The sequence below is a fragment of the Falco biarmicus genome, chromosome 5 (assembly GCF_023638135.1).
Source record: "Falco biarmicus isolate bFalBia1 chromosome 5, bFalBia1.pri, whole genome shotgun sequence".
NCBI lineage: Eukaryota > Metazoa > Chordata > Aves > Falconiformes > Falconidae > Falco > Falco biarmicus.
Window position 1 is genome coordinate 20,204,293 of NC_079292.1, and position 26,640 is coordinate 20,230,932.

Consider the following 26,640-nt stretch of genomic DNA (forward strand, 5'->3'; position numbering starts at 1 on the left):
CTGGACTTATTAACCAAACCTAATCTTGGGCTCAACAAGGCAGAAGTACAGGCAAGAGAAAAATACATGACAGACTGTATTAATGTCTACACAGTGATCCACACTTTGCTTCATAGGCTTGCTTGGGTCTTGCTTCTAGACAACCTCATCTACGTGATAAACAGTTCAAAGCTCTGGTCGATTCCAGGCAGAAAGAGTTTTCATCAGATCCTCATCCCAGTTACTAACCTGTCCAGGACACAAACTGCCCTTGCATTCAAACATCGTTACAATAGATTCCCCATCGATCATCTAGTAATTTTGTTAGCCAGATTTCCTCTTTATTTGCTCCCCTTCCTTACAAAATATCCCAGATAAACAAAACTGGCTTCTGTACTTTCTCACAACACCTAGTAGCAGAGGGGGAAGGAAAAAAAAAAAAAAAAAAAAAAAAGTATTATGTTATGTAAGCAGTTGTTGAAGTTGAGTACTTAAAATTAAAATGGGACTATGTCTATCTTTTCCAGAGAAAAGATGTTGCAGGGAAATTCTGCAGAAATCTGCCCTATCTCCTGAGCACAAGGAGACGTCAGAGGTCTGGAAGCTAAGCAATTGGTGGGATAAATTATGTTAACTGGACCCTAGTATTTCTGTGAAATACTGGAGCACTTCCTCTAGAAAGCAGAAACTGTATGGGTCAGCATCCTTCAGTCTAATATTCAGAAACCACGCTTCTGCGCAAATAAACAGGCAGAATACTTTTAAACATTAGTAAGAAGACAACAACCAAAATACAAATGCCTACTGTGCATGAGATTGTTGCTGTATCAGACATTACAAATGTAAGGTAAACCAGCATTCAGATAACTTGCCTTTATTATTTTGCAACATAATGTTTGGAGCTCAAATAAAGCAATCGAAAATCTTTATGATTGCATATGCTAGGCATTACCGAAATTTATTAAGAATAGTTTGGCTCAGGTGTAACAAAATATATAAATAAATAGAAGAATAATCAGAGGTTTCAACTTGTTCTGTAAAAACAGATTAAGGACGGGGAAGGGGGCAGCAAGAAGAGCAAAGTCAGAAAGGGTCCGAGAAATCATTTTAAATTAAAGCCATTTGAAGTTACAAAACCAAAGGTGATTCACCCCAGGACCAAGAGGCAGCAGGAAGTATACAAAACAGATGCTAAGTGTCACTAGAGAAGATAAAAAAACATTTCTGGATCACTTAAAAGGAGATGGAAGAAGACTTTTGTAAGAAACCTCAAAACAGAGAACATCTGCTGTCATCTCATAAATCCAAATGCTTCCTTTGATATTAAAAGTAATTTTTGACACTACCTCCTGCATCTAACACCAAATATTTCAATACTGGATCTACCTGATAAATATGTGGAACATATTTAGATTTGCAAAACACACACTCTGTCTAGGGAAATAGGACTGCACAGTTTTGACAACCTCCACTCAGGTACAGTCTTGGTGGACCAAAGAAATGTTAAAATGGACATAAAAACTGGCAGCTAAGCAGTGGTGATTGTGATCTGATAATTATTCAGCAAAAACACTGCACCACTAAGTCAGTGTTATTTGTACTTGAAATTTTAAAAGGGTCAGTTTCCCCAAATGTATCTGCCATCTCTATCTGCTATCATAATAGCAAATGACTAGGAAAAAAACACATTTAAAATGAGAAGCGTAAGCTAGGAATTATTATTTAATGACATCCCAAATTAATACCCAAAAAATTAAGCACAATATAAAGAAGATGAAAAAAGTAAGTAGGGTTACTAGTTACGAGAAAAACACACTTAACAGAAACTCAGGAAATCAATAAAATATCAACTGACAGTAGCATTACGGACAGCAAGGCTTCAGACCTGTACAAATGCATACTCAACCATGAGCAGATCCACCATTGGATGCTGCTGGTGAAAATAAAAGCAGCAATGCAAAAATGCAGAAATATTCCGCAGATCCTTTTGATCTGTACCTGGAACAAAACAGTAACTGCATTTAATCTCACATAACAGTAAGGAAGGAATAAAAAGGTCGATGCATTTAATCAAGGAAGCTCTATGGCAGCACTTCCTCGAATTAAACATTTTCCAATCAAATGGCCAACATTTCACATAGCTGTCTTAAACAAGTCGGAGTAACTTGCCTTTGATCTTTGACACAATAATTCACTAGTAAATTTGACAAGAGGGAGTCAAGCTAACAAACTTCTTGTCCCAAGTACATTACAAAGGTACCTTCACCCATACAGTGCATTTGAAATTATTCAAAATAAAAGTCAGTCAGTACAACGTGGCACCTTAATCTAAAAAAACACCAAACCAGCAGTGTAAGAAGCTATTAGGGGAACAGTTTAAATGGATTAAAACTCATACAGGAACAGATCTCTAAATGTATCACACGGGAAAACATAAATAAGCATGTCAGAACCTTGCATTGTGCATCAAAACCAAGTCTTCATGCACCATCATTAATAATTTTATCAGTTATCTGGATAATTAAATGACTTGTCCATCTTGTTTACAAAGGATATGGAACTCGGTGCTTCAATGCCCAGTAAGTCTATAGGCAGTGAAGTCTCCGAGTTGCCATTAAGCATTTTGTTACAAAGCTTAATGAAAAGAGCTCCTGATCTACAGCCTCTTCTGTACCAGAGTTCAAATCGACTTCTCTAGCCTTTTATTATGGATTCAAGAAATCCATAGCTTTAATAGCCACTCTACCACATTTCATCAGAACTACTGATCTCATGCCCCACGCAATCCAAAAGCACAGAACAGAAGATCTTTCACAGGCACTGGACTACTCCACACCTTTCTGCAACTTCCCCTAGAAGTTCTGTTGCAGGCCCAGACCAAACTGAACAAGAGGACATACTGCTTTCCTCCTGAGAACAGCTTCTAACCATGCCCTCCACCAGATGCTTCAATTTTGTATTGTGATTCGAATCTTAAGACAACCTTGTTTCTCAGCTTGGATCCAAGAAAGCAAGGACAGAAGAGTTAATATTGACCTGCTTACAGCTGCATTTTTTTTTGCATTCTTTTTCCCCTCTTTTCTCCTTAAGGGGCGGACTGTGGCAACAGAGCAAATACTAAGAATCTGAAGCCTTATATCAGCAAAACCAATCATATCCTAACGGGAACTAGACACTGCCTTTGACCTAACCCTTTGATAAACTCATCTGTACCACTCGTATCCAAATAAACACGAGGGACCAGTGAACTGCATGGCTAGTCCTCTCTATCAAGCTGGAGCACTGCTACTTGAGAGGTTTTTCTTAAAACACCCCAGCACCTGTATGCTGCATGAATAACATAATCCAATCCCAGGTAGCACAACGTAATATGCATAAGGTCTTTCCCTCCCTCAGGCTCCTTAAAACATGCAAAGGCTCTATGTCTTGTTACGCGGCTGACCCAAACAGCATGCCTAGCAGCTACTTCCAGCTCAACAAACCATACCCCTGGGTATCTCAGGTCAACTCTGTTTCTTCATCCCTGAACACACAGTGGACACGCTTCTCAGCATTGTAATACACCTGCCCACAGCGCAGACGTGGCTCTTCCTGCTGGTACCAGAGCTGTTCATTGAATTCTGGGAAGAAAAAGGCAATTTCTCTGCTGGCTGACGCTGGTGAATCTGTTAGAAAACAGAGGAAAAGAAAATGAGAGATGCCAGTCTGGCACCACAAATACATGCCCTGTTCCAGAAGGAAGGGCAGAAGCCATAAAGAAAAGCAGCAGGCTCAGTCGCACCAGGACAGGTATGAGTGGAGTTTACAGAAGCAAGCAAATAAACTTTGACTCCCAGAAAGAAAAGCAAGCAAAGGCAGACAAAGTATCATCACCTACACCTCCCTGAGCTTCAGTTTCTGCCCAACACTCAGCCAAGAAGGACAAGTCTACCTGAGCCATGAGTGGTATTCCTGGTGTCGGTGAGGCCATAAGCTCCTCGGATGGAGTCTGGGACACTGTTTCGGGCTCGGAATACTTTGGTGGGTCCCATCAGGGATCTCCAGAGGGGGACAGCATTCTCATGGGCCAAGATATAAGCCCACATGGGGCCACTGAAAAAAGAACCAGGGAAGGTCAGAAGTAGATAACGTTACAAAAGGGCATAGCTCCTTCATTGTCATAAATACATGTGCAAAGAAGCAAGGAAGTGCAACTGCCACGCTGTGCTTTCTGGGAGGTGATGCAGACCTACGATGACACCAGACACTGAGCCTACAGCTCAGAAGCAAAGCATTTGCATGAACGACTTCCTCCCGGGTGACAGCACCCAAAGCCCTCGGGGATGCCACCCCGCCTAGCACTCCTGCTGTCACAGCAGAGCGGGCTCCCGGCATTTCTCCACCCCTGGGCCCAGAGCCTTCCACCTTGGTGCACCACGGCCTGATGAGCATCATCCCACGCCGAGGCGGCCACCTCCCGGTGCAGGAGCCTTGCTGGGGCCAAGGGTCAGGAGCCAAGCCAGCCCCCCCTCGCCGCGCCGCCCGGCCGCGGGCACGGCACGCACCTGGCCATAAACTCCACCAGCCGCTGGTAGAAGAACCGTCCTGCAGGAGAAAGGCGGCCCGAGTCACGGGGCCCTGCCGGCTCCCGGCCCGCAGCGCCCGCCCCGCCGTGCCCGCCCCGCCGTGCTGCTGCCGGCAGCGGCGGCCCCGGCCCGCCTACCCGCGTGCTCCCGGTAGAAGCGGCGGCTCTCCTCCCGGCCGCAGCGCAGCTGCTTGGCGCGCACGATCAGGAACTGGTTGCTGAGGATGGTTTCGTGCACGGCCTGTGGGCAGAGGCGCAGCGGCTGGGCGGGCGGGCGGGCGCCGCGCCGGGCCGACAGACCGAGCCGAGCCGGGCCGGGCCAAGGCCGGGCGGTCCGGGGCACCCAGCCCTCACCTCCAGCACCAGCGGGTGCGCCACGGCGTCCGGCTTCAGCAGCGCCAGCGTCAGCTGCAGGGGCCGCCCGCTGCGCCCCACCACCGCCATGGCGCTCGGCGCGCCGGTGACGAAAGAGGGGGACGCGTCGCGCGCGTGACGCACAGGCAAGGGGGAGGAGGGGCGGGGCAGAGCGCTCGGTGACGCTCGGAGGGGCCCGAGGGGGCCCGGGGGAGGCGGGGCCCGAAGAGGCTCGGGGGCGGGGCCCTAAGCGGGGCTCGGGGGGGCGGGGCCCGAGATGGGCCGGGCCGCGTCGCGTAGCAGCGGCGATGCGGAGGCGGTGCCATGGCGGATACGGCGGCGGCGGCGGCGGCGGCGGCGGAGCAGTCCCGGGACGAGGCGGCGGCCGGCGGTGAGGAGACGGTGAAGATCATCTGTCTGGGCGACAGCGCCGTGGGCAAGTCCAAGTGCGTGGCTGTAGGGGCATGCCGCCGGCCGGCCGGTTCCCGGCGGGGAGGGGCGGGGCGGCCCGGCCCGGTGCCGCGGCCTAACGGCTGTGCCGTGCTCTCTCCGCAGGCTGCTGGAGAGGTTCCTGCTCGAAGGCTTGTATCCTTGCGGCGCGCCGGCCCCTGAGTTCCCGGCCGTGTTCCCGGCCGGCCCTGAGGCTGGTGGCCCGGCCTACCCCGGCCCGGCGGAGCGCGGCGAGAGGCCCGGCCGGGGCCAGCGGGTGGCCAGGCCTGGGAACGGCGGTGGCGGCGGGCTGGGGGGATGTGCTCCTCCGTCGGCTCCTTAACACGGGCGCAGCCGCCCCCAGCAGCTCTCCACCTTCGCCCTGACGCTCTACAAGCACCGGGCCCGGGTGGACGGGCAGGCGGTGCTCGTGGGTGAGTGGGGGGCGCCCTGCCCGGTGCGTGGGGTGGGAGGGACGCGGCGGTGCTGCCGGCCTGTGCAGCAGTGTGCGGACCGCAGAACGTGGCAGGGTTCCGTGCTGTGGGCGAGGGGATGCCAGACGGTGGTTTCTAGGTGGGGAAATGGGGGAACAAAGGGATCGCAGAATGGCTGAGGGTAGAAAAAACCTGCCGAGGTCACCTGGTCCAGCCTCCCTGCTCGAGCAGGGCCACCCAGAGCCAGGTGCCCAGATGGCTTCTGAGGATCTCCGAGGATGGAGGCTCCACAGCCTTCTCTGGCAACCTGTGCCCGTGCTGAGTAACCCCTACAGTAAAACAATGTTTCCTGATGTTCAGAGGGAACCTCCTGTGTTTCACACTGTGCCCATTGCCTCTAGCACTGAGCACCACTGAAAAGAGCCTGGTTCCATCTTCTTTGCACTCTTCCTTCAGAGATTTATACTCATTGATGAAATTCCCTCCTGAGCGTCCTCTCCGCAAGGCTGAAGAGTCCCAGCCCTCTCAGCCTCACAGGGGGATGCTCATGTCCCTTCATCATCTTTGTGGCTCTTTGTTGGACTCTCTCCAGTATGTCTGTGTCTCTCCTGTACTCAGGAGCCCAGAACTGGACATAGTACTCCAGGTGTGGCCTCACAAGTGCTGAGTAGAGACAAAGGAATACTTTGCCTAATGCAGCCCAGGATGCTATTAGCCGCCTTTGTGGCAAGGGAGTGTGGCTGGCTCCCACGGCTTGGTGTCAGCCAGGACCCCCAGGGCCTTTTCTGCAAAGCTGCTTTCCAGCTGGGTGGTCCCCAGCATAAACTGGTGTTGTGGGGTTGTTCCTCCCCAGGTGGAGAGCTTTGCACTTCTCCTTGTTGAACTTCACGAGGCTCCTGTCAGCCCATTTCTGCAGCCTGTCCGGATCCCTCTGCGTGGCAGCACAACCCTCTGGTGTACCAGCAACTTCTTCCAGGTTTGTGTCATCTGCAAGCTTGCTGAGGGCGCAGTCTGCCCCATCACCCAGATCATTAATGAAGATGTTGAGCAGGATCGGACCCAGTGCTGACCCCAGGGGTACACTGCTAAGTTACTGGCCTCCAGCCAAGCCTTCATGTTGCTGATCACCACCCTCTTGGCTGGCCATTGAGCCAGTTTTCAATCCACCTCACTGCTGTTCGTGCAGCCCATACATCGACAGCTTCTCCATGAGGCTGTTACGGGAGATGGTGCCAAAAGCCTTACGGAAGGCCTTGATGATATCCACTGCTCTTCCCTCATCTACCACGCCAGATCACTAGTCCGTTACTAGGTTCTTCAGCTATGACAGTAATCATGACTTCCAGGCAAGGGGATATCTAAGGCAAAGATTATCTTTGTTTTTTTCAAGGAGTTGAATACCTGTCAAAGTAAATGCTGCAAGGATTGTGATTTAGCTGTGTTAGTCACTGTTAGTCAAAGTGCTTGTTGCTAAGGTTGCAGTGTCATGATGGAACTAAGCTAGCTAAGATTTAGATTTTATCAAGAAGGTAAGCTAACTGCCCATGAAAGTTGCAGTTCTTCTCCCCTATGTATCACCAGTGTTCACCTATAGGCCTAGTCCTGTCCATTGTCAAGCCATTTCAGGAAGCTAGCCATACATATTAACCACTCACAAAATAAGTGAGTGAATTTCTACTCATCTGTCTTCCTAAAGCTTTTCACCATGGAGACTTATACACACCAGTGCTGGTGAAAGGGGCAGGTGGATGCACAGGCACAGCCAAAGGAAGGGAGTGGACTTGCTCTTTCTTGCAAGCTAGGATTGTATTAGTTTAGCTGCAGTATGAAACTGACTTCAGACTCCTTTATTCTGTCAATATAGTAAATAACTGAGAAGAAATATGCCATATGCTAATTACAAAATAGTCTACAGTAGGATTTTGGTGCCTGTCAGCACCAATTATAAAAATCCATGCCATGGATTTACTTTAGTAGACCTAGTATTTTAGTTGCTGGTTTTTTAATGCATTTTAACACAATCTTCCTATTATTGGTCATCCTTTTAGTGGGTATTTTTGATTGTTTAATTACTTTGGGTATATGTACCAATTGCTATATTTCAAGTTTCTAGAATATTTTAATTCTTTCTCTGGATATGTCCAGCCTGTATGTTCTTACAAAAAAATGCCACCTGTTTTATCTCAGGGTTTTTTTGATAGACTACAAGCATCCTAGCTTTATCAGCCATACTCTCAAATATCCCATAGCTTCAGTTTTATTACAAGTGCTAACTTTTCTTTACGCCAGTGGAGCATTGCATTAACCTATGTGAATTAGTCTCTGACAGCACAGTATTGTTCACTGTGTGTTACAGATGGAAGTTCAAGAGAAGCATTGTCTTATTTTGTGGTTTGAGTTCTGTGGATACAGTTCTTCACAAACACCTCCAACCTGGGTCCTTCCCATGGGCTGCAGGTCTTCAAGAAGTGCTCCAGCATGGGTCCTTTTCACAGGGTACGGTCCTTCAGGAGCAGACTGCTCCAGCATGAGTTTCCCGTGGGCCACAGGGCCTGCCAGAAAACCTACTCCTGCATGGGAGCAGGTTTTCTCCTGCTCCCACAGGCCACAGTTCCACAGGCCTCCACATGTCTCCACATGTCCACATGTCTCCACAGGCCACAGTTCTTGCCAGGAGCCTGCTCCAGTGTGGGCTCTCCATAGGCTGCAGCTTCCTTCAGGGCACATCCATCTGCTGCAACGTGGGGTCCTCCATGGGCTGCAGTGGGGACATCTGCTCCGCTGTGGTCCTCCAGCTGGAGGACACCTGGACCCAGGGGAACAACCTGCCTCACCAGCATCTTCTCCACAGGCTGCAGAGGAATCTCTGCTGCAGCACCTGGAGCACCTCTTCTCCCTCCTGCATCAACTGCAGCATCATTTCTCTCACATTTTCTTACTCCTTTCTCTACAGCTGCTATACAGTGTTCTTTACCCCTTCTTAAATATGTTATCACCAATGTCGTTGATTCTACAGCTGCTGCGCAGCATTTTTTACCCCTTCTTAAATATGTTACCGCCAGTGTTGCTGACTGGGAGTGATTTGGCCACAGGTGGGTCTGTCTTGGAGGTGACTGAAACTAGCTCTGCTTGACATGGGGTCAGCTTCTGGTGTCTTCTCACAAAAGGCACCACTGCAGCAGCACCCCTTACAAAAACCTTGCCGCTTAAACCCAATACAAGATTTCAGAGAAGAGACATGAGAAGAACTGAAAAATGGTAAAAAAAGGCCTAATGATGACTCAATCTGGTTAGCCTCATAGGGAGAAGGTAAAATACCAGAGAACAGGAACTTGTTACAAAAAGAGGCTGTAGCATTAGCAAAAAATATTTAACAAACTAGCTGGTGTTAGGTGAACTCAAATAAAAGATAACATGAGAGATTTTTTTAACCAGTAAGTGAAGTTACTATTAAGGCAGCTTGCAAAATATAGATTCATCTGTCAAGGATTTGTTTTTAACATGGATTTAGTACTTTATTAAGTAACTTGGCTGTAGTTTAAGTAATTAACCTGGCCTATGTTACAGAAGAGTTCACAGTGTCTTCTGTCTCCACCTTTTCTGAACGTAGGGCCGATCATCCAGGCTACCTTGCAGAGAAGACCTGTCATGAAGTGTGCCTTTGTAAAGGCAGGAAGTTTCACCTGATGACTTTAAATTGTGCAGATTTGCCACTTCCCTTGCTGGTTCAGTTTTTACTCTGTTGAGCTAATCTTAGTGGCCATCACCAAATACCATGTGGTAGAGTTAGGATTGCATTAAAATTTGGTGTATTTCTTTACTCTATGGATCTTATTTTTCCCAAGGATTTTAAAGTTCATAAATTCCTATGTTCTGGAGTGACATGGGGTATACAGGCGAGATCTGGAGAATTTAGTGATAAAAGGAGCAGTGTTTTTCAATGAGCTATAGCAAGTTCTCCCATGACAGCTGCCGCGTTGTTTGGGAAGTTAATTTGGGAACATTCACAGGTCATGGTCGCTAGCATCTCTTTTTTCCTTGTAAGTGAGGATTCTGAAATGGCACATTAAAAGGATCAGGCAGTTTTAGAAGCTAAGCAAAACTACCCAAAATGAATGCAAATGTGGTCTGATGAGTATTTGTCTATATTTTGGGCAGTTTAAGAAGTCATCATCCTGCAAGCTGGATGCGGTATCCAGTCAATAACTAATTTCAATGCAAAGTAAACACTAAGGAAAGTGGCTTAATCAGTTTTAGGTGGAGTGGCGTGCTTCAATCTAGCTGACAGAAGTAGTAACTATATCTGATGGTTCTCAGTTGAAGCTGTGTAAATTTATACAACAAATAAGACACAAATACTACCCTATAAGTCTAGGAAGAGGAGGGGGAGAGATCTCTACCTGAGATGCACAAACAGAAAAAGGCATTAAAATGTTGGTGACTGTTCAGGTATGCTTCATGGTACCTATTCTACAAGGTACTTAATGAATTGGGACCTGTCTGTCTCAGGCTAACTCACCCTTCATGATTTTAGAACGAGTTGTGCTGCTGGGAAGAGCAGGGTTAGACTGTCTGCAAAAGGAGATGGAACATTTCCTATGGCAGACAGCTGACTGTTTATCACTGTGTGAGAAATCAAGCTGTTCCAAGATGTTCAGATTTTGTTTCCTGTTGTCATCTCTAGTCTTGAAGTACTGTAAGGGCCCTTTCTGAGAAAAGGCTTTGTTCATTGTCTGGGTGCCAGGTTGCAGAGTGATTATGCCTTAAAACGTAGTGAGGAAGCAACTAGCACTAAATCTGGCTTTCTGAGCTCACCTGCAAATCAATTCTGTGCACACCTGTCTGCAATGAGGGGCTGCCCAAAGCCTCCCACAGCTTAAATCGTGGTCTGGGAAGAAGAGACCTCCTCAGATGACCGTGGAGGAAGTAAAGGGCTTGGTGGAGTGCAAACTGGCTGCAAAGGTGCTTTGCTGCATATAGGCACATTCCAGGGCAGAACTTGGGTGGATAAGTGATTGTATATAACCAGCACTTATGTATGCAGTAAAGGATCTCACCTGGGGTCTGTGCCTTCATATGCCACGAAGTACCATACATTGTCATCCTCTTTGCACTTAGGACTAGCTTCATTTTACTGTCCTTTATAAATCTTATCTACTGATGACTTCTCTTTTGCTAATATGTTTACGACAATATTCAGTGTCAGTACAACTCATAGCTAAGCCTCACTAAGAAAAGGTCCTAATTTTGCATAATCTCTTAGCCTTGGAATGTTTCAGATTAGTGAGGTAAAACTCAATTTGTGACCCTAAGTAGATGGACTGGGCTTTGCATCCTGAGTTTTAAGTTGTGAGGAAAACAAGACTTGGAAAGTTGTGTCATTCTAAGCTTGTTTTTTGTGTGTTACAGACTTCTGGGACACAGCTGGACAGGAGAGGTTCCAGAGCATGCATGCATCCTATTACCATAAGGCTCACGCTTGTATCATGGTAAGGATAGTCTCTCAGCTGTAATGTGATGGCTTTTTGACTAGTAACAGTCCCGCTGACACTTGGCCTGTATGTTACTTTTAATGATTGTCCTGCCTCACAACTCTTGTCTCTTCTAGCGGTTTAAAAAAACTTTCCTATATTGTTCTTTCTTCTCTTACCAGATAAAACCAGCGTAGTTGGGTATGTTTAGCTCTCTTCTGTCTTTCCTGATAGCACTCTTACTATATTCCCTGACTTTGCTGTGTTCTAAGTTTCCTTATTTTTCTCACTGTGTTTCCAGTAAGGTGAATGTACCTATTTAGAAGCAGTCCTTTCAGAGGTGATGCGAGGGAGAAGACATTCCTTGCTTGTTCTGTGATGTAACTGTTGGATTATGTAGTACAAAATTGTTCTGACATGTTCTGCAGGGGTACTACATAAGACGTTCTTGTCTGGTCTTCTGGCCTTTATTTTCCTGTACTTTGCAATTCCCATTTATTAGCTGCAATCAGTCTTGTTTCCTGACTCCTAACCCACTTAAATCTCTTGGTTTGTATCGTTGCTTTAACTTTCCACTATTTCTCATCACTTGTGAGCATCAGACAACTTACTGATATTTTAATTGTAAAAAAAAGAAGCCTCACATGTGAATCTACTTAGCAGAACAGATCTTTCCCAGTGCTTGTTCACTGTCATGGGTGATACAGTGTTTGCAATAGTATAAAATAAGAATGTAAAGAAAAATGAGGGACTGTTTCCTGCATCATGCAAAGAAACAGGCTGGCTGCATGTTTCAAAGCTTGCTGGATATTCTTCCTTTTCTCTTGCATCCTTTCTAACAAAGGTCAGTTGCCTTTGTTGATGTCCTCCTGGGAAAATTCTGGATTCTGTACTTGTCTTTGGTGCAGTGGGTTGATCAAGAGTTGTCCTGCTGTTGGCCCCATGATAGCTGGTTCTTTTTTGGAAGGTGTTTGATGTGCAGCGGAAAGTCACCTACAAGAACTTAAACAGCTGGTACAAGGAGCTGAGAGAATTTCGCCCAGAGATTCCTTGCATTGTGGTGGCCAACAAAATTGATGGTAAGTATTATCTTCTTCTTTCAACCTCTAAGGATTGTCATGTGATTCTCTTCTGACCTGGCTGAGAAAGAATGTTGTTCAGCTGCTAGGTCCAGATGAGTTCTTGAGTATTAGTCCCCCGGGGCTGTATTCAACCAAACAAATAGCTGGGTCCTGTACTGACCTTACATGCTGTTTTATAGGCTCTTGCCCTTGTTTTACTAGCAATTAAAAATACAAATTTGATCCATTTAAAGTTTATTCAAGTGATGTTCTTGCAATTCTGTCATTACTGCTCTGCCCATTTCATCCAGCAAGAACCCAAAAGCTGATTGGAGCAGTACCTAGTCAAAGACTGCAGGATGTCTTGCTGGAAGAGGAGCATAACCTATCATGTGGCTTCCCCTGATAGAGCCAGTAACTGCCTTTGTGTTGCTAATTCAACCTGTAGGTTTCTGTGGGACTCCTCTGTGCTAAAGCGTCTAAATATAACTGCTGGCAAAATTGTTCACCTTCCTCTGCAGGGGACTGGATGATTCCTTCCTCTTAGGAATGCCAGCTAGGCATTCATGATAGCTGCCGTTTGGGTTGTGGTCTGCCTCCTGCGTGAGCACATAATACATCAGCTGTCTGCTCAGCATCAGTGAGAGAATGCATAGCCTTAGGACCACAGTCTTTGCTACTCTCTGTCAAGTACAGCGTCAGGCATGGGATTCCTTGCTGATATTCATGGTAGAAATCATCACAGCTGTGAATAGCTGTGTCTACCTGAATAAGGTGTCTGGGCTCCCACTGCTGTCTACAGAGGTTCATTTCATTCGGTGGTGTGACTTAGGGCATGATTGGTCTTTCCCAATAAAAGCCTTTCCTATAGGATGTGCCAAGACAGCCTTGAATCCACTGATTGCACGGACTGTACAGGAAGTCCAAGGCGAATGGACTTGGTGTTGGCCACCATATTGTAGACAGAACGTCTGTGTAGATGAATGCTGCTCTTAGTGTTCTGTGTGTGAGTGGACAGTGTTCCAAGAGAGTCCTCTGCCTTGCCATCGTTTGCTGTATTCTACCCGGACTAGGAAATGATCGGCCCACAGCTCTTAACACAGGCCCAGTCTGCAAAACAGTTGATTCAGCTTCCTGCAAAGAGGTGGGCAGTGGCTGCCTGGGCAGCGCTCACTGGCCAGCATTTGGAGTCTGAACACCTTCAGCTGTTGCCTCTGAGAAAAGGCAGATGATCTGGAGTCATCCTCCTGTGCTGATGCACAGGATGTCTTATCCATCAAAAATCTGAGCTCTTACTGCTGTGTCAGCACATCCTGTAAATATGCCATAGATTTGTTCCAAAACTGAAATAAAGCTTCTGGAGGCTGGGGTAGCTGGACCAGCTGCCTGCTAAGTAAAAATATATAATAACAGAATCGTTTGTATACTGTGAGCGTGCCCTTGACTCACACAAATATAGGTAACACGGCACAAGGGCAATGGGGAGTTCTGGTTCAAAAGGACAAACTGGAGGGTGAGGCATGACTAGTACTGGCAATAGTGTCCAGGTCATGTGTGGACACACAGCAAAGTCATAGGGGTGTGCCTGGAAAATGTTCATCGTTGCCACACCACAAGTGAACTGATATGTTCTAAGCCGCAAAGAATTAGGCATTTATAGCACATCAGAATCAATCTATAATTTAGTCACAGACCAAGGATAAACCAGCAGGAACCCTTTTATTTTTGTGTGTTCTTGTCAATGGTTTGCTGATGCTATTGCTTTTAAAACCTTGTAGCTTTTGAGGAGCACTCTCATAGTCTTATACTAAAGTGAGGAGGCCTTGGCAGCTAATTTGGGCTCTGGTCTCCAGCTGCTCCACCACTTCTGCATATGTTGGCATTCTGCCTACAGTGATGTCTTACTGACCGCTTCTTTTTTCACCCCCAGCGGATATGAAGGTGACCCAGAAAAGCTTCAACTTTGCCCGGAAGTTCAGTTTGCCCTTTTACTTTGTGTCTGCTGCAGATGGCACCAATGTGGTGAAGGTAAAACATAGTTATTTGGCTCAGCATCACATGGAGACTGCTGTAGGCACAGAGAGCAAACAATGGGCTAGTACATCTCTGGCGATTTATGAGGTCCTCGGAGCTATAGGTAGTTGCAGAGGGTTGGGTTTTTTTTCCCTGGGGTGTGGGAACAGTTTCCCTATGTTACGGAAGCCCAGTGCCCCTTACTTTGAGTAACAAGCATTCTCCTTCTCATCAGCTCTTCAATGACGCTATCAAACTGGCAGTTGCTTACAAACAGAATTCGGGAGATTTCATGGACGAGGTCATGCAAGAACTGGAGGTAAAAAAGGCTCTACTTACTGCACTCCTCCTAAGTGATTAGCAGCTCTGCTCTTTTTTCCCTCAGGGAAAGCAGAGCCTGTTGCAAAGGGTGAAACTTGGTAAGCATGGAAAGATTTGCCTTATGCTGGTGACACCATGGGGTTTGTGTGTTGCTTGTGTCTAAGTTGGAAGGGGTGAGGCGGTCACCCTCTGAAGAGTCCATGCTGCCTAGACCAAATTTGAAAGAACTGCAGCAAGTGTAGCTGTTGCTCTCATGCTTCTCAGCAGTTCTTTGTCTTGCTCCTTTCCAGAGCTTTGACCTGCAGAAGAAGAGTGAGAGTTTGTCAGATAAAGAGGAGAGCTGCCCTGAAGAGAAGCCCCCATCTGCCTAAGCCCTGGACCCAGAGTCTGCTTTTCCCTTTGCTCTAGATTTCTGGGGCTAGTTAGAGCTGGCCTTCACAGAGGAGAGTGATTGTTGTCATGCCCTGAGAGCACTGGTGGTGGGCAGCTGGACCTTACTAGACAGTGGGAGGCTGTCTAGGCATAACCGCCCTTGACTTGGCCCTAGCCACTGCATATCAAGGTCAAGGAAAGGGCAGAAGTATCCACGTGGTTGCTAGTTACCACATGCTTCTTCAAGGCAAAGCTTGCCAGCAGGGCTAAACTGCTCTTGGACATGCAGGGAAGGGTCCTGCCCAGATGCTTTAATGGTACCTACTGGAGAAAACAAACACTAAAGAATTCTTTTTATAAAGCTTTGAGCTTGCACCCATCCTCCGCTTTTGTTATGAGCCAGTCCAGTCACTACACAGCACGAGTCCAACTGCCAGCTCTCCCCATTGCTTACACAGCCTAGCCACTGCTGCCCCTCGGTTCACCCCCGTCATCTCTGCTGCAGCTTCTTTAGGTTTCCTTCCCCATTCTGTTATGGAGCAGCCAAATCTGGTAGACTTCTGAACACAGGGGAATTTCTCCTTTCAGGCCCAATAGAGCTGAATCAGGTGGACTCTCAGACCTGGGACACTTGTCCTATCCCAGCCTGATGGATGGCAGCTGCTGTTCCCTTGTGTGTGTTGCTGTGTTCTGAAGAGCCAGGCACACAAACACAGACTCACACAATGAATGTGAAGGGCAAAACAGACTGACATAAACAAAGCAGTATCTTTACAAGCACCCATGTAGACATAACCACCACTCACATAAACATGAATGCAGTCCAATCTTTTTCTGCATTTCCAGATGATGAGGATTGCATGTTTACTAGTGAGACAGAAACATACCTTCCCTCCCTAGATTCGTAAGCACAGCATATTTATAGATTCCTCAAATAACAGTTTGGAAATTAAGTCCATGTAATATCTGTGGCTTGAAGTCAAGCTCCTTACCCAGTCATCGGTGCAAACCTTGGATCTTTCTATATGTGTGTTTCCTGGGTCATGAGAGTCCAATTTCAAGTTCACTCGTGCATTGTACACAAACACACAGATCCCACCGGTAGCTGCCTAAGATATTCTGTGTTTCCAACTGCTTTCCCCAAGACCCCTAAGCCCCTATGACCTGTGTTCCCTTATTCCACTGTACCACCTCTCTGACCAGGCATGGTTTCAGCCCTTTTGAGCGACTGCCTGACTTACCTGCCTGCAGCCTGCCTCATTTTGCACGTGCCAGGCGTGGAAGTCCTTGCCTTGCACAGGGGGTTGAATTGCACTGAAGCATGGTTAGCTGTGAAAATTGAAATACCTTTTCAAGAACTTAAGTCGGCTTCAGCATTTGTGTGCATTCAGAGGAGCATGGGCAGGACAGACCTTTGACACTGAGGCTGCCTTTGCATCAGCAAGCATTGCCCCAGACAGAAATGGTCGTGGTACACTGCAGCCTGCACTGGATCCTGTTCGTCCTGCTGCTTAAGCTTTTTTCCCGTTAGAACCTGCAGGACTTCCCGCACCCAAGTAAAGAATTCCACCAGCTTCTGGAGTGGAAATGGGCAGGAGATAATCGTGTTTATATTGGCCTTGGCCTCTGAATAGGGCTTGAGGTGGTGACAAAATGACTCCATGCCCTTGCTGTTAGAGTAGCCCTTACTGCTGGGTGCAACCCCATCTGTACCAGGATCCAGTCATAGAAGTGCTGAGTGGAGGTGCATACTTCGGGCTGCCTGGCTGTCACACAGCCTTTTCCCCAACTGGTCACACCAACAAGCCAGAAGTAGTCAGCGCTGTTATCTTTGTCCACTGCTGTCCCCCTGCAGCGGAGGAGAGAGGATGAAGAGGTAGTTGGGTGGCCACCATCAGCGCTGCAGCTGGCTCCCGTCTCACAGCACCTGGCACAGCTGTATTCTCAGTGCACAGAAAGGCTCTGTAGAATCTTGGTGGGAAGGGGTTGTGGGCCTGTAAGATAGAGCTCGCTCTCATCTCTGCACGGTGATGCTGAATGTGTGGAAGACAGATGTTCCAGGACTGGGATCTGGAGCCATGCACTGCCAAGAGCACTAGATGGGTTTTCTGGGCAGAGTCCCAGAAGCTCTAGCCAGAGAAGGATGCTCCCGCTCTCAGCCCCACAAGCAATTGTCCATGGTTTTGGTAAATCCTGTATCAGCCTCATCTCATCAGTCTGCCTTCCACCACTGTGTAGCAGAGCCTTGCTGACATGCTGGAGTGCAAGACGGGAAAAAAGCGGGAGCCAGCCACATGCATTGCATTTTCTGAGCAGGGCTAGGTCCCTGGAGGGTAGGAGGCAGTGACTCAAAGAATGGCAGCCTCAAAGCTTGAGAAAGGTGCGGGAGTTCCCTGCTGCCATCCTGGCTTGTGTGGATAGATGTAAGGCACACAGCTGAGTGAGCAACCTGGTCCCTAGGATGACTGGGGAGGCTGGCTGAAAGTGGAACAGCTGCTCTGAAGGCCCTTGAGGTGTAGCACAGCTTCACAGGCACCAGAACTGGGCCCCAAACCAAGTCGACTCAAGGCTGCTTTGTTTTTTTTGAAAACTGACCTGAAGGTGGTGCCCCGTACCTGCTGAGAGCAGACAGAAGGTGGTCTTGGAGAAGGCAACTTGTATTTTGTGGATGGATACTCTGCTATCCAGCACCAGATTTTGCAGGTGGTTAAGGGGGAATAACGTGAGAGGTGACCACATTTCACAGATAATTGAAGGAAGAGCTGGGATCCTTGTGGGGAGAGGAATCCGGTAGGGACGGCAGTACCCAGGAAAGCCCATCAGTAATGCCATTGGAAGTCCGAGCTGGTGTAGCTAACAGCACCCAAACCACCACATCTGTTCACAGATGTGGCAAACCTGGGAGCAAGGGGGGAAAAATAACTGGGGCTGGTCCCTTGTTTTGGTGGAGCTAAAGGCAGAGAAAGGGTGCAGTCAGGGAAGATGAAGGGGATGTTTAAGCATGGAGAATGGAGTGAAGGGGCATGAAGGAGCCAGTCACATATAAGCAAACTGCTGGCTGGCTTGCTTGACTGGGCCCTGTACCTAATCACAACAGTACACCCTACTTTTTGAGAGTGATTCCAAACCCTTTTCTGTGTGGCCTCACTCTGTGCCCAGCGCAGGGTGGGTCCCAAGGCCTGCCTGCTAGCAGTAGCCAAAGGGAACACAGGTCAGAGGGACCCCACAGCTGGGAACACCCAGTGTCTAGGACCAGCTACTGGTGGGAGCCCTGTGTGCGTGTTGTCCTGATTTCAGCTGGGATGGAGTTAATTTTCTTCTTAGCAGCTGGTGCAGCGCTGTGTTTTGGATTTGGTGTGAGAACAATGTTGATAGCACACTGATGTTTTAGTTGTTGCTGGGTGATGTTTATACTAAGTCAAAGACTTTTCAGTTTCTTCGGCCCTTAGGCCAGTGAGGAGGCTGGAGGGGCACAAGAAATTGGGAGGGGACATAGCCAGGAGAGCTGACCCAGACTAGCCAGAGGTATTCCATGCCATGGGATGTCATGCTTGGTATATACACCGGGGGGTTGGCGGAGGCTGGGCATCACTGCTTAGGGTCTGCCTGGGCATCAGTCAGCAGGTGGTGAGCAACTGTATTGTGCATCACTGGTTTTCTTTTCTCCTCTCCCTTTGGATTTCATTCCTCTTCCCTTTCCCCTCCTTTTCATTATAACTGTTACTATTATTGTTTTTATTTTATTTTATTTCAATTATTAAATTGTCCTTCTCTTAACCTTGAATTTTACATTCCTTTCCAATTCTCCTCCCCATCCTTCAGGGCGGTAGGGGTTGGGGACAGTGAGCAAGTGGCTGCCGGCTGGGGTTAAACCACGACATGTGTGCAAATCACTAGTGAACTTGAAGCTGGACTAGCTCACAAGCAAGGAAAGACCCTTTCAGTCATGTGGATAGCATGCAGTTGCAGCCCACCTGATTCATCAGCCCCAGCATCCAGACCTTGGAGGACCAGGCCTGCCAACCACTAGCCATATCTCCACCTCCTGGAGTTATGAAGGACTTGGAGGTGCTTGAGCATGCATGCCTTGAGCTGCTTCCCACCTAAGCATGTCCTCTCTGCACTAGCTGCACAAGGTCCTGCCTCTGAAACTGCCAGGACCATCCATCCATACCATCCTCCTCTTGCTCTGCTCTTGGTCCCTGGCAAGTGATGGTGCTGCAGCTCCCAGCTCTGTTCCCACCCAGGGCTGCAGAGCATGCCTCCAGCTGCACTGGGATCTCTGGACACTGGAGCATGCCCTTTGCTTCATCTTGATCATGGTCTGAAAGGAGCTGTTCTGGCTCTGGAGATGATGCTGTATCACGGTCCCTCCCTGAACAAGTCAGGGTTTCTGTCAAGAGGCCTCAGCTTCAACATCCAACACAGAGCACGGGGTCCACTGAGCTGCACTCCTATCAGGGCTGGTCGTCTCCCCAACCCACAGTTTGCAACCCCAGCACTGCATTAGTCAGAGGTGCCACTGAGCTGAAGCTGCAGGGCAGCTCTAAGGCTGAGCTTGGTTAGTTGGGGGCAGAGGGGGTCCGGTGGGGTTGGGATAGGGTTCCAGTGTGGAGCAACTGAAGGGGATGGAGCATCAAGAGGCTAAGAGCAGCGGCAGCAGGAAGGCTTAGGAGTGCAGTTTGGTACGCAGCAGGGCTGCAGGGCAGGATCCCTGCCCTTCCTGATCTGGCTTTCCCCAAACTCCATGCGCTGTTCAAAAAGCACTTTCTGCAGTTTGATCTCCTTCAGGACTTGCAGAACCTCTGGCCCCACGCCACTCTGCAGCAGATCATAGTTCTCAGCTGGGTCTGACTCCAGGTCAAAGAGCAGCGGCGGCAAGTGAGGGGTCAGCGGGGTCAGGCCATGGCAGGCCTGGTCTGGGGTCGTATCACTGTGAAAGGAACCTGCAAAAGAAACCCCCAGCTGTAGCTCAGTTTCTTCTCTTTGAGCTTTGGACAACAAAACCACACGGGACTTCACAAAGCTTCCCGTGCATAGGAGAGGAGGCAGCACTAACCTTGTGTGAAGTAATGGGCCTTGTACTTCCCAAGCCTGACAGCGAAGGGGCCATGCAGTGGGTTGGGGGACGGTGGGTAGAAGAACATCATCTGACGGGGACTCTGTGGGAAGCAGCAGAGCCAAGCTCATCTGTACAGCCATGAGGCTGAAGAAGCGCCTGGAACAGGACCAGGCAGAGACCCCAGGGAGTCACACAGGAGCCCCAGTACTACAGCCAGAACACGGTCAGAAGGGGAAAGCTGATGAGCAGCAGTATCCTGCTTGCTCCCTACTCAAAGCTACTGGGGCTCCGTCCATTCACGGCAGGTCTGGGGTCTGGCTCGGCAACATGTTGCAGTTGTTAAAGCACAGCAGCCTGGGGAAGGCCAGAAGTCCATGGCACGACAAAAGGTCGCAGCTCATGGAACTCCCATAACCCCCAGCCGGTGCTACTCATCAGGCACACGGCTCCAGCCCCGCACCCAGTCTTCATGCACAACGCCAGCCGAACGAGCCCACAAGACTCACCTTCCCTGACCCAAACAGCACTGGGCTCAAGTCATAGCCGTCCAGGACCACTTTGGGAAGAGCTGCCCCAGCCAGGGTAGTCAGTGTTGGCAAGATGTCCAGGGTGCTTGCCAGCTCATGCGTCACTCCTGTCACCAAACACAGCAAGCCACAAGGAAATGTTCAGGAACTTGATCCCACTTCTATCTCTGCCACCCTGTCTTCTCTCACACACTCTGCTTCTCCTGGGGCAGTCGAGCTGCCATGACACCCCTGCCTTGACTGGCATCAGCATGCAAAAGGCAAAGCAGTGCCAAGTCTTACCTGGAGAGATACGGCCTGGCCAATAAGCCACTGCTGGTTCCCGCATGCCACCTTCATACGTTGTGCCCTTCCCACACTTCAGAAGGCCTGAGCTGCCTCCACGTGCCATCCGCATGGTAGAGGGGCTGTGAGAGGGAAGAACCATCTACCATCAGTTTCACAGGTTTACGCTACCCCTTCCCTGATGCTGCCAACGGGGCCATGACAAGAGAGGCATGCTGCCAGCAAGTGACGCTGCCATCCTTCTCAGTTTTGAGGCAGAAGGCATGGGGCAAGTGAAGAAGCCAAGGTGTGCAAGATGCCTAAGCATGGCACCAGAGACCAATGCCACCCACAAATGAAGGGAATCAGGGTATACTTGGGCTGCTGTATGCTTCTGGCTCAAACCCTGTGAGGTTTCTGCCCACAAGGAGGGGCACAGCTGAATCACAGAAACAAGAAGCTCACACACTGGGTCCTCTCCAAAGCAGCATCCACCTCTTGCCCCACTTCAGATCACTGTGGTCTCACCTGGTAATGCCACACCACATTCCTTTTGCCCCAGCCAGCCACTGCCTCATTCCAGTACCCCCATACCATAGCAGCAGAATCCTATCAGTGATTTTTATCACAAAGTGCCCCCTGCTAAGCCCACTCACCCATTGTCAGAGGTGAAGAACACCAGGGTCGTGTTTGCAATACCATTTTCCCGCAGTGCCTGCAGCAGCTGTCCCACCGAGCCATCAAACTCCATGAGGGCATCACCAAATGGCCCACGCCGTGACTGCCCTGCATACTGCTGGCTTGCAAACTGGGGGTAGTGCGTATGCTGGAGAAAAGGCAGAGAAGACTGGTATGCAAACTCCCCCAGAGCCGCACCTGGTTCCCAGTTCAGCTGGGGACAGCGAGCACCCCAGCAAGGACACAGGGATTTGTGACAATACCCATGAAATGAGAGAAGGCTTGTCCCCAAGCTTCAGAAGCATCTCTCATAAATGGCACAAGGGAGCTGACCCCCAGGAAAGGATGTGGAGCCCCAGAGCATGAAGTTTTCCTGGGTGGACTCCTGGCCCAGAGAAGCAGGCAGAGCTCCAGAAAGACACACTCAAGAATGTTATCAGAATGGTGCTACCACATGATCTGGGCATCGGAACAGCAACCCCTGGTCATCCAGGAGCACATATTGACTGCTCAGCACAGTCCTGGGGCAGCAGGAGCTGAGCTGCTTCCCTGCTCTCCACACAGGACAAAGGCTCCCTTCCCCACCCCTGAGCCCAGAGCAGCCCTCCTGCTTTCATACGTGGGAGGCATAGTAGAGCAGGAACGGGAGGCCTCGTCGTGCACAGTCAGCGATGAAGTCCCGGGAGAATTTGTTGTAGAGTGGCACCAGATCAGGGAAAGAGACTGGCTGCTGCACGATGCTCTGGTTCCAGAGCAGCGGGACCGGCACTAAGCCTTGGTCACAAGTCCCAAAACACTTGATGTCGGGTGGGAAGCAGGTGAGATTCTGGCATGGGCCCTGGAGAGAGCAAATAACATTTTGTTTACCTGTCTTGCAGGACAGTGAGGGGAGAGGAGCAAAGAGTCTCACAGTGGTGCACCACCAGGTCCTATGGGCACCCTTTGGGCGGCCACTTCTAGAAGCCCAGGGGTCTGCGCCCACCTGGGAACTGTTCAAGGACCACGCTGCCCCAACAACAACAGAATTGCTCCTGGCAGCAATTCAGACATTTCTTTGTAGCCCAGAAGCTGACCCTTGACAAAGGGCATATGTCCCCAGGTACAACGGCCACCCACATTCTGCGTAACTGCCCCATCATATGAGCATCATCCTGGAGATCACCCCCAGAGATGGGCTTTGCCCACCATCACCCGTCTCCCCAGCCTGCAGCCACCCTCACCCAGCTGCCCAGGCACACACTAACCCAGCCTACGTGCTCTCATACAAGCTCCAACTTTCTGGCTCTCTTCCCAGCCAGCCGCAGGGACACCCTTCAGGCCTTGACAGGCCTCTCACCTGGTCATGGGAGTAGGGCACCCCCAAGAAGTGGTCAAAGCCCTGGTGGATGGGCAGGAAGGAGCCATTAATCCCCAGGCCAAGGTGCCACTTGCCAACCATGGCTGTGGCATAGCCCTCGGCCTTCAGCACCTCTGCAATGGTGACCTCTGAGAGCGGCAGGCCTCCCCGCGAGTCTGGGTTGAACACTCCAGGGTAAACCCCAGAGCGCATCTGGAACCGGCCTGTCAGCAGGGCTGCCCTACAGGGAGAGAGGGGGAGAGAGACAGGCGTCACGCAGGGCACAGCGCGGGTGGCAGCCCTCAGCCTCCACACAGGGTGCCCCGTTCCTCGGCACCTGCGCCCCCGTCTCACGGCTGCCACTGCCACCTCCCCCGTGTGCTGGGATGCTCAATCGGCTCCCTCACGGAGCAGCCAGGCCTTCAGGCCTCCTGGGCCACAGCAAGTTTATCGGCCACCTGCTCCTGGCAGCACCGCAGCTCCCCAGGCGGGTGCCAAGCCCTGTCCCCGCGCCTCCTCCATCCCTGCCCCGGGGCCCTGCGGCAGCGGGGCCGGGGGGCAGCGGGGCACGTACCGGGAGGGGCTGCACACCGGGGAGCTGCTGTAGAAGTTGGTGAACCGCAGCCCTCGGGAGGCCACCCAGTCCAGGTGGGGCGTGGCAGACGAAGGATGCCCGTAGCTCCCCAGGTCCCCGAAGCCCAAGTCATCGGCCAGCAGCACTATGAAGCTGGGGGGGGCGCCGGCCGCTCCGCGCAAGGCCAGCAGCGCCAGGGCCCACGGCAGGGCCCGCGGCCCCATGCCGCCGCCGCCCGGGGAGGCCCGCCGATACGCCGCTTAGCCCGGGGCACGGCGCCGGGCCGGGGCGGCACCGGCACCTCGGGCAGGACCCGCCGCCCCGTTACGGCACCGTCCGCTCTGGGGCCGAACCGCCACCCCGGAGCCGCGCGGGCGGGCACGTGACTTGGCGCGCCGCGCGGCATGCCGGGAGCTGTCGTCCCGCCGGGCAGGGGCCGCGCCCCCGGGGCCGTGCAGCCGCCTCCCGCCCCGCCGGGCCCGCTGCGGGCGGCCGCCGGGGAGCCGCGCCTCCCCCCGGCTCTGTAACCACAGGGGCTTCCCACAGAACCGCCCCCAGCGGTGCTCGGGTTGGGGGGCGGCCGGCTCGGGCCGTGTGTCCCGCCCCTGGGCTCTGGGGGCACAGGCCTCAGGGCCGCCGGCAGGCCGGCGTGCTCCCAGCCGCAACCGGGGCGGAGGCCTGGAACCGTCAGGCTGTCCTGGGAGGGGACGGGCACCTCAGCGTGTGGCGGCGGGCAGGTGGCCTCTCCGCTGGGGCTGGCTGGCACGGGTGGGTGTCCCCTGCCCCGCTCCTGTGGCCGGCACCGGCCTGGGCCGTGCACCCGCCTTCCCGCCTTCCAGCAGAGCAAATGAAGCAGCTTTTCTCCAGATGGGTGCAGGGTGCAAAATTGCCTGGGACAGATGGGCAGAGAGCGTGGTGGTGGATGGGGCCGGCTGGGCCCTATGGGAGCACTTTTCAAGCAAACTATATTTTCATGTAGCAGTAGCAAGAGTTTCACGTTCAGGCTTACAGACCGCTGGTTGTGCCTGAATGTAGAGGCCCATATCCTGCTGCAGATCGGTGACTTGTAATCAGAGCAAGCAAGGGACAGTGCAGAGAGCAACAGCAATTCTCTGGTGGAAGGATGTGATAAGGAGAACAAGGAGGAAAAGAGGAGGTTCTGCACCCCAGGAAGGCTGTACTCCATTGTATCTGCTTTTGAAAACTAGAGAAATCTCAGAAGACCAGCCCAGAAGTGAATTGAGATTGAATGTCCTGAAGACCTCCATCTGTTTGGTTTATCAAAAATGAGATTAAAGCAAGAGCGGAGATGGGGTGCAAGCACAGGCACAGTGGCAGTGGTCTACAATTAACCACGCAACAAGCAAAGGTGAGGACTTTCAGCCCAAAGACAATACAGGGGTAAGGCAGGCTGATGGCCTAGTCTGGATGTTCTCATGTAGATGCGCCTGTGTTTTGCATTGAGCCTGTGTGATCAGTTTGTTCTGAATTTTCCTGTTACTACTAGTCAGCATTTTTTAAGACCCATCCCACTTCTACAACCACTTTCTAGTGTGCCAGGGAACTCAGCTTTCCATTGTTACCTGTCCTTGTAGTTCAGACTATCCCCATAGCCCCTGGCCTTCCTGTGTGCTTAGCCCCATGCCTCCTGAAGGCCTGGACCCTGGTACAGGAAGGATGCTGGGGCTGCTGCTGCTGCTGCTGTGCTCACTGCCATCAATTATTCACAGCCAAGAGGCAGCGTGAGGAGGCTGGTGCTGCAGCAGGAGGCGAGACTGCTGCATAATTCATGAAGCCCACTTTGCTCATAGGGCATGGCAGTGCTTGTAGTCCAGTGCCTGGCCACAGGGATCAGGGTGCGGGGGGGCTGGAACTCAGGACACTGAGAGGAGAGCAGCTGGGGCTCTGAGCTCAGGGCCGGTGTGTGTGTGTGGTGTGTCACGGTGTGGGGAGAGGGCTTCAGAGACCAGACAAGGAACAGGGCAGGAGGTGTGGGACCCTGTGTGCTGTGTGCAGGTAACGTGGCTGCAGGAAGCTGAGCTGGCATGAGACTGCCCTGACTTGTGCAGGCACCAGTGGGCACAAGTAGGACATGTGGATGAACAGTGTCTATGTGTCCAGCCATGGAAGGAGAGGCCCAAGTGACTGCTGCAGCACTGTGGGAGCACACATTGAAAGACCTGCACGGGCCAGGCACCAGGTGGGAGTGGGCAGGCATGGCAGTGTCCAAGTGAGTGGCTCATGAGCATGTGGGGTGTTAATGACCTATATGTTTGTGTGGGTACAACACTTCCCTCTGCATGTATGCCTGCATGTGTGCATGTATGGACAAGTGAGTTTGCATGTGCGCCCGTGGGAGGTGCATTCTGCGTGTGCATGCATCTGTAGGTGTGTGCTGTGAACATGCATGTGGGTAGATGGGTGGGTGCACACTGTGTGCATGCATGCATGCAGTGTGTGGGGGGGTGTATTCCGCATGCATGCGTACTGTAGGGTGTGCATGCACCGCCTCTGTGTGTATGTTGTGTGTGCGTGTGCATACACTGGCCAGATATGCACACACATGCACTCTGTCTGTACGTGAACACTGCACATTGTGCTGTGTTCCAAGACTTTTGGAGTACAGCTATACACACACTCTGGGTGTGCTTTACACCTGTTTGTATCTGTGTGTGTCTCCACTGTGTTTGTGTGTGCACATGCACCCTGTGTGGGAATGCAGTACGTGTATGCACAGTATTTTTGTGTGCGTGCTCTGTGCATGCTGTGTGGGTGCTGTGTGCAGCCCAGGTTTCTCACAGAGAATGTTTCCTTGCAGAAGAGCTGGAGCTGAATTGGAAGGACTCTCGTTCCCAGGAGGTTTCTCCCGTCTCAGTCCCATGGATATGGTGGCTGTTCCCATGTGTGTGCCAGTGCAAAAGACTTAGTTTGTCTTCTAAAGAGCCAGGTTACATTCAAGAACATGCACACATACTTCACTGGCGTGAACAGCAAAACAGATAGAACAGTACTTTTACCAACACCCGCTTAGTGCCTGAGGGAAAGGCTATGGATGTTGTCTACCTGGACCTTAGTAAAGCCTTGACACTGTCTCCCACCACATTCTCCTGGAGAAACTGGCTGCTCATGGCTTGGACAGGTGTACTCTGTGCTGGGTAAAAAGCTGGCTGGATGGCTGAGGCCAAAGAGCAGTAGTGAATG

The 26,640-nt window shown here is 50.7% G+C and overlaps 3 protein-coding genes across 9 annotated transcripts; 1 reads left to right on the forward strand and 2 right to left on the reverse strand.

The window, feature by feature from the left end:
* Positions 1-837: 837 nt before the first annotated feature.
* Positions 838-5,039, reverse strand: NME6 (NME/NM23 nucleoside diphosphate kinase 6). Of its 3 annotated transcripts, XM_056341374.1 has the most exons (6): positions 4,898-5,039; positions 4,682-4,784; positions 4,524-4,647; positions 3,911-4,071; positions 3,467-3,644; positions 838-1,977 (listed from the first exon to the last, which is right to left on the reverse strand). In XM_056341374.1, the coding sequence occupies exons 1-5, from the start codon at positions 4,985-4,987 to the stop codon at positions 3,478-3,480; spliced, it is 645 nt and encodes a 214-aa protein (XP_056197349.1). In that variant the 5' UTR covers positions 4,988-5,039; the 3' UTR covers positions 838-1,977; positions 3,467-3,477. The 3 variants fall into 3 exon arrangements, with proteins under 3 accessions (XP_056197349.1, XP_056197350.1, XP_056197348.1); XM_056341375.1 differs by having other exon boundaries at positions 838-3,644; positions 4,524-4,563; XM_056341373.1 differs by having other exon boundaries at positions 838-3,644.
* Positions 5,040-5,179: 140 nt separating this feature from the next.
* Positions 5,180-15,373, forward strand: LOC130150109 (rab-like protein 2A). Of its 5 annotated transcripts, XM_056340699.1 has the most exons (8): positions 5,180-5,343; positions 5,453-5,482; positions 5,681-5,760; positions 11,170-11,249; positions 12,199-12,310; positions 14,223-14,320; positions 14,541-14,624; positions 14,917-15,373. In XM_056340699.1, exons 1-8 carry the CDS (start codon positions 5,222-5,224, stop codon positions 14,995-14,997), a joined length of 687 nt encoding a protein of 228 aa, XP_056196674.1. In that variant the 5' UTR covers positions 5,180-5,221; the 3' UTR covers positions 14,998-15,373. The 5 variants fall into 5 exon arrangements, with proteins under 5 accessions (XP_056196674.1, XP_056196676.1, XP_056196675.1 ...); XM_056340701.1 differs by lacking the exons at positions 5,453-5,482; positions 5,681-5,760 and having other exon boundaries at positions 5,210-5,343; XM_056340700.1 differs by lacking the exons at positions 5,453-5,482; positions 5,681-5,760 and having other exon boundaries at positions 5,270-5,288.
* Positions 15,374-18,722: 3,349 nt separating this feature from the next.
* ARSA (arylsulfatase A) lies at positions 18,723-23,809 on the reverse strand. Its single transcript, XM_056340697.1, has 8 exons — positions 23,440-23,809; positions 22,866-23,106; positions 22,149-22,367; positions 21,508-21,677; positions 20,870-20,994; positions 20,567-20,694; positions 20,058-20,160; positions 18,723-19,944 (listed from the first exon to the last, which is right to left on the reverse strand). Exons 1-8 carry the CDS (start codon positions 23,661-23,663, stop codon positions 19,643-19,645), a joined length of 1,512 nt encoding a protein of 503 aa, XP_056196672.1. The 5' UTR covers positions 23,664-23,809; the 3' UTR covers positions 18,723-19,642.
* Between the last annotated feature and the right edge of the window lie 2,831 nt (positions 23,810-26,640).

Coding starts and splice junctions, on each gene's coding strand:
- NME6 (XM_056341374.1), bottom strand. CDS start 4,987: ATGGCGGTGGTGGGGCGCAGCGGGCGGCCCCTGCAGCTGACGCTGGCG. Junction 4,785..4,897: donor CGCACCCGCTGGTGCTGGAG/GTGAGGGCTGGG, acceptor CTCTGCCCACAG/GCCGTGCACGAAACCATCCT. Junction 3,645..3,910: donor GAATACCACTCATGGCTCAG/GTAGACTTGTCC, acceptor GTTTTCTAACAG/ATTCACCAGCGTCAGCCAGC.
- LOC130150109 (XM_056340699.1), top strand. CDS start 5,222: ATGGCGGATACGGCGGCGGCGGCGGCGGCGGCGGCGGAGCAGTCCCGG. Junction 14,321..14,540: donor ATGGCACCAATGTGGTGAAG/GTAAAACATAGT, acceptor CCTTCTCATCAG/CTCTTCAATGACGCTATCAA. Junction 14,625..14,916: donor AGGTCATGCAAGAACTGGAG/GTAAAAAAGGCT, acceptor GCTCCTTTCCAG/AGCTTTGACCTGCAGAAGAA.
- ARSA (XM_056340697.1), bottom strand. CDS start 23,663: ATGGGGCCGCGGGCCCTGCCGTGGGCCCTGGCGCTGCTGGCCTTGCGC. Junction 20,995..21,507: donor TTCTTCACCTCTGACAATGG/GTGAGTGGGCTT, acceptor TCCCTCTCACAG/CCCCTCTACCATGCGGATGG. Junction 20,161..20,566: donor TGCTGTTTGGGTCAGGGAAG/GTGAGTCTTGTG, acceptor TGCTTCCCACAG/AGTCCCCGTCAGATGATGTT.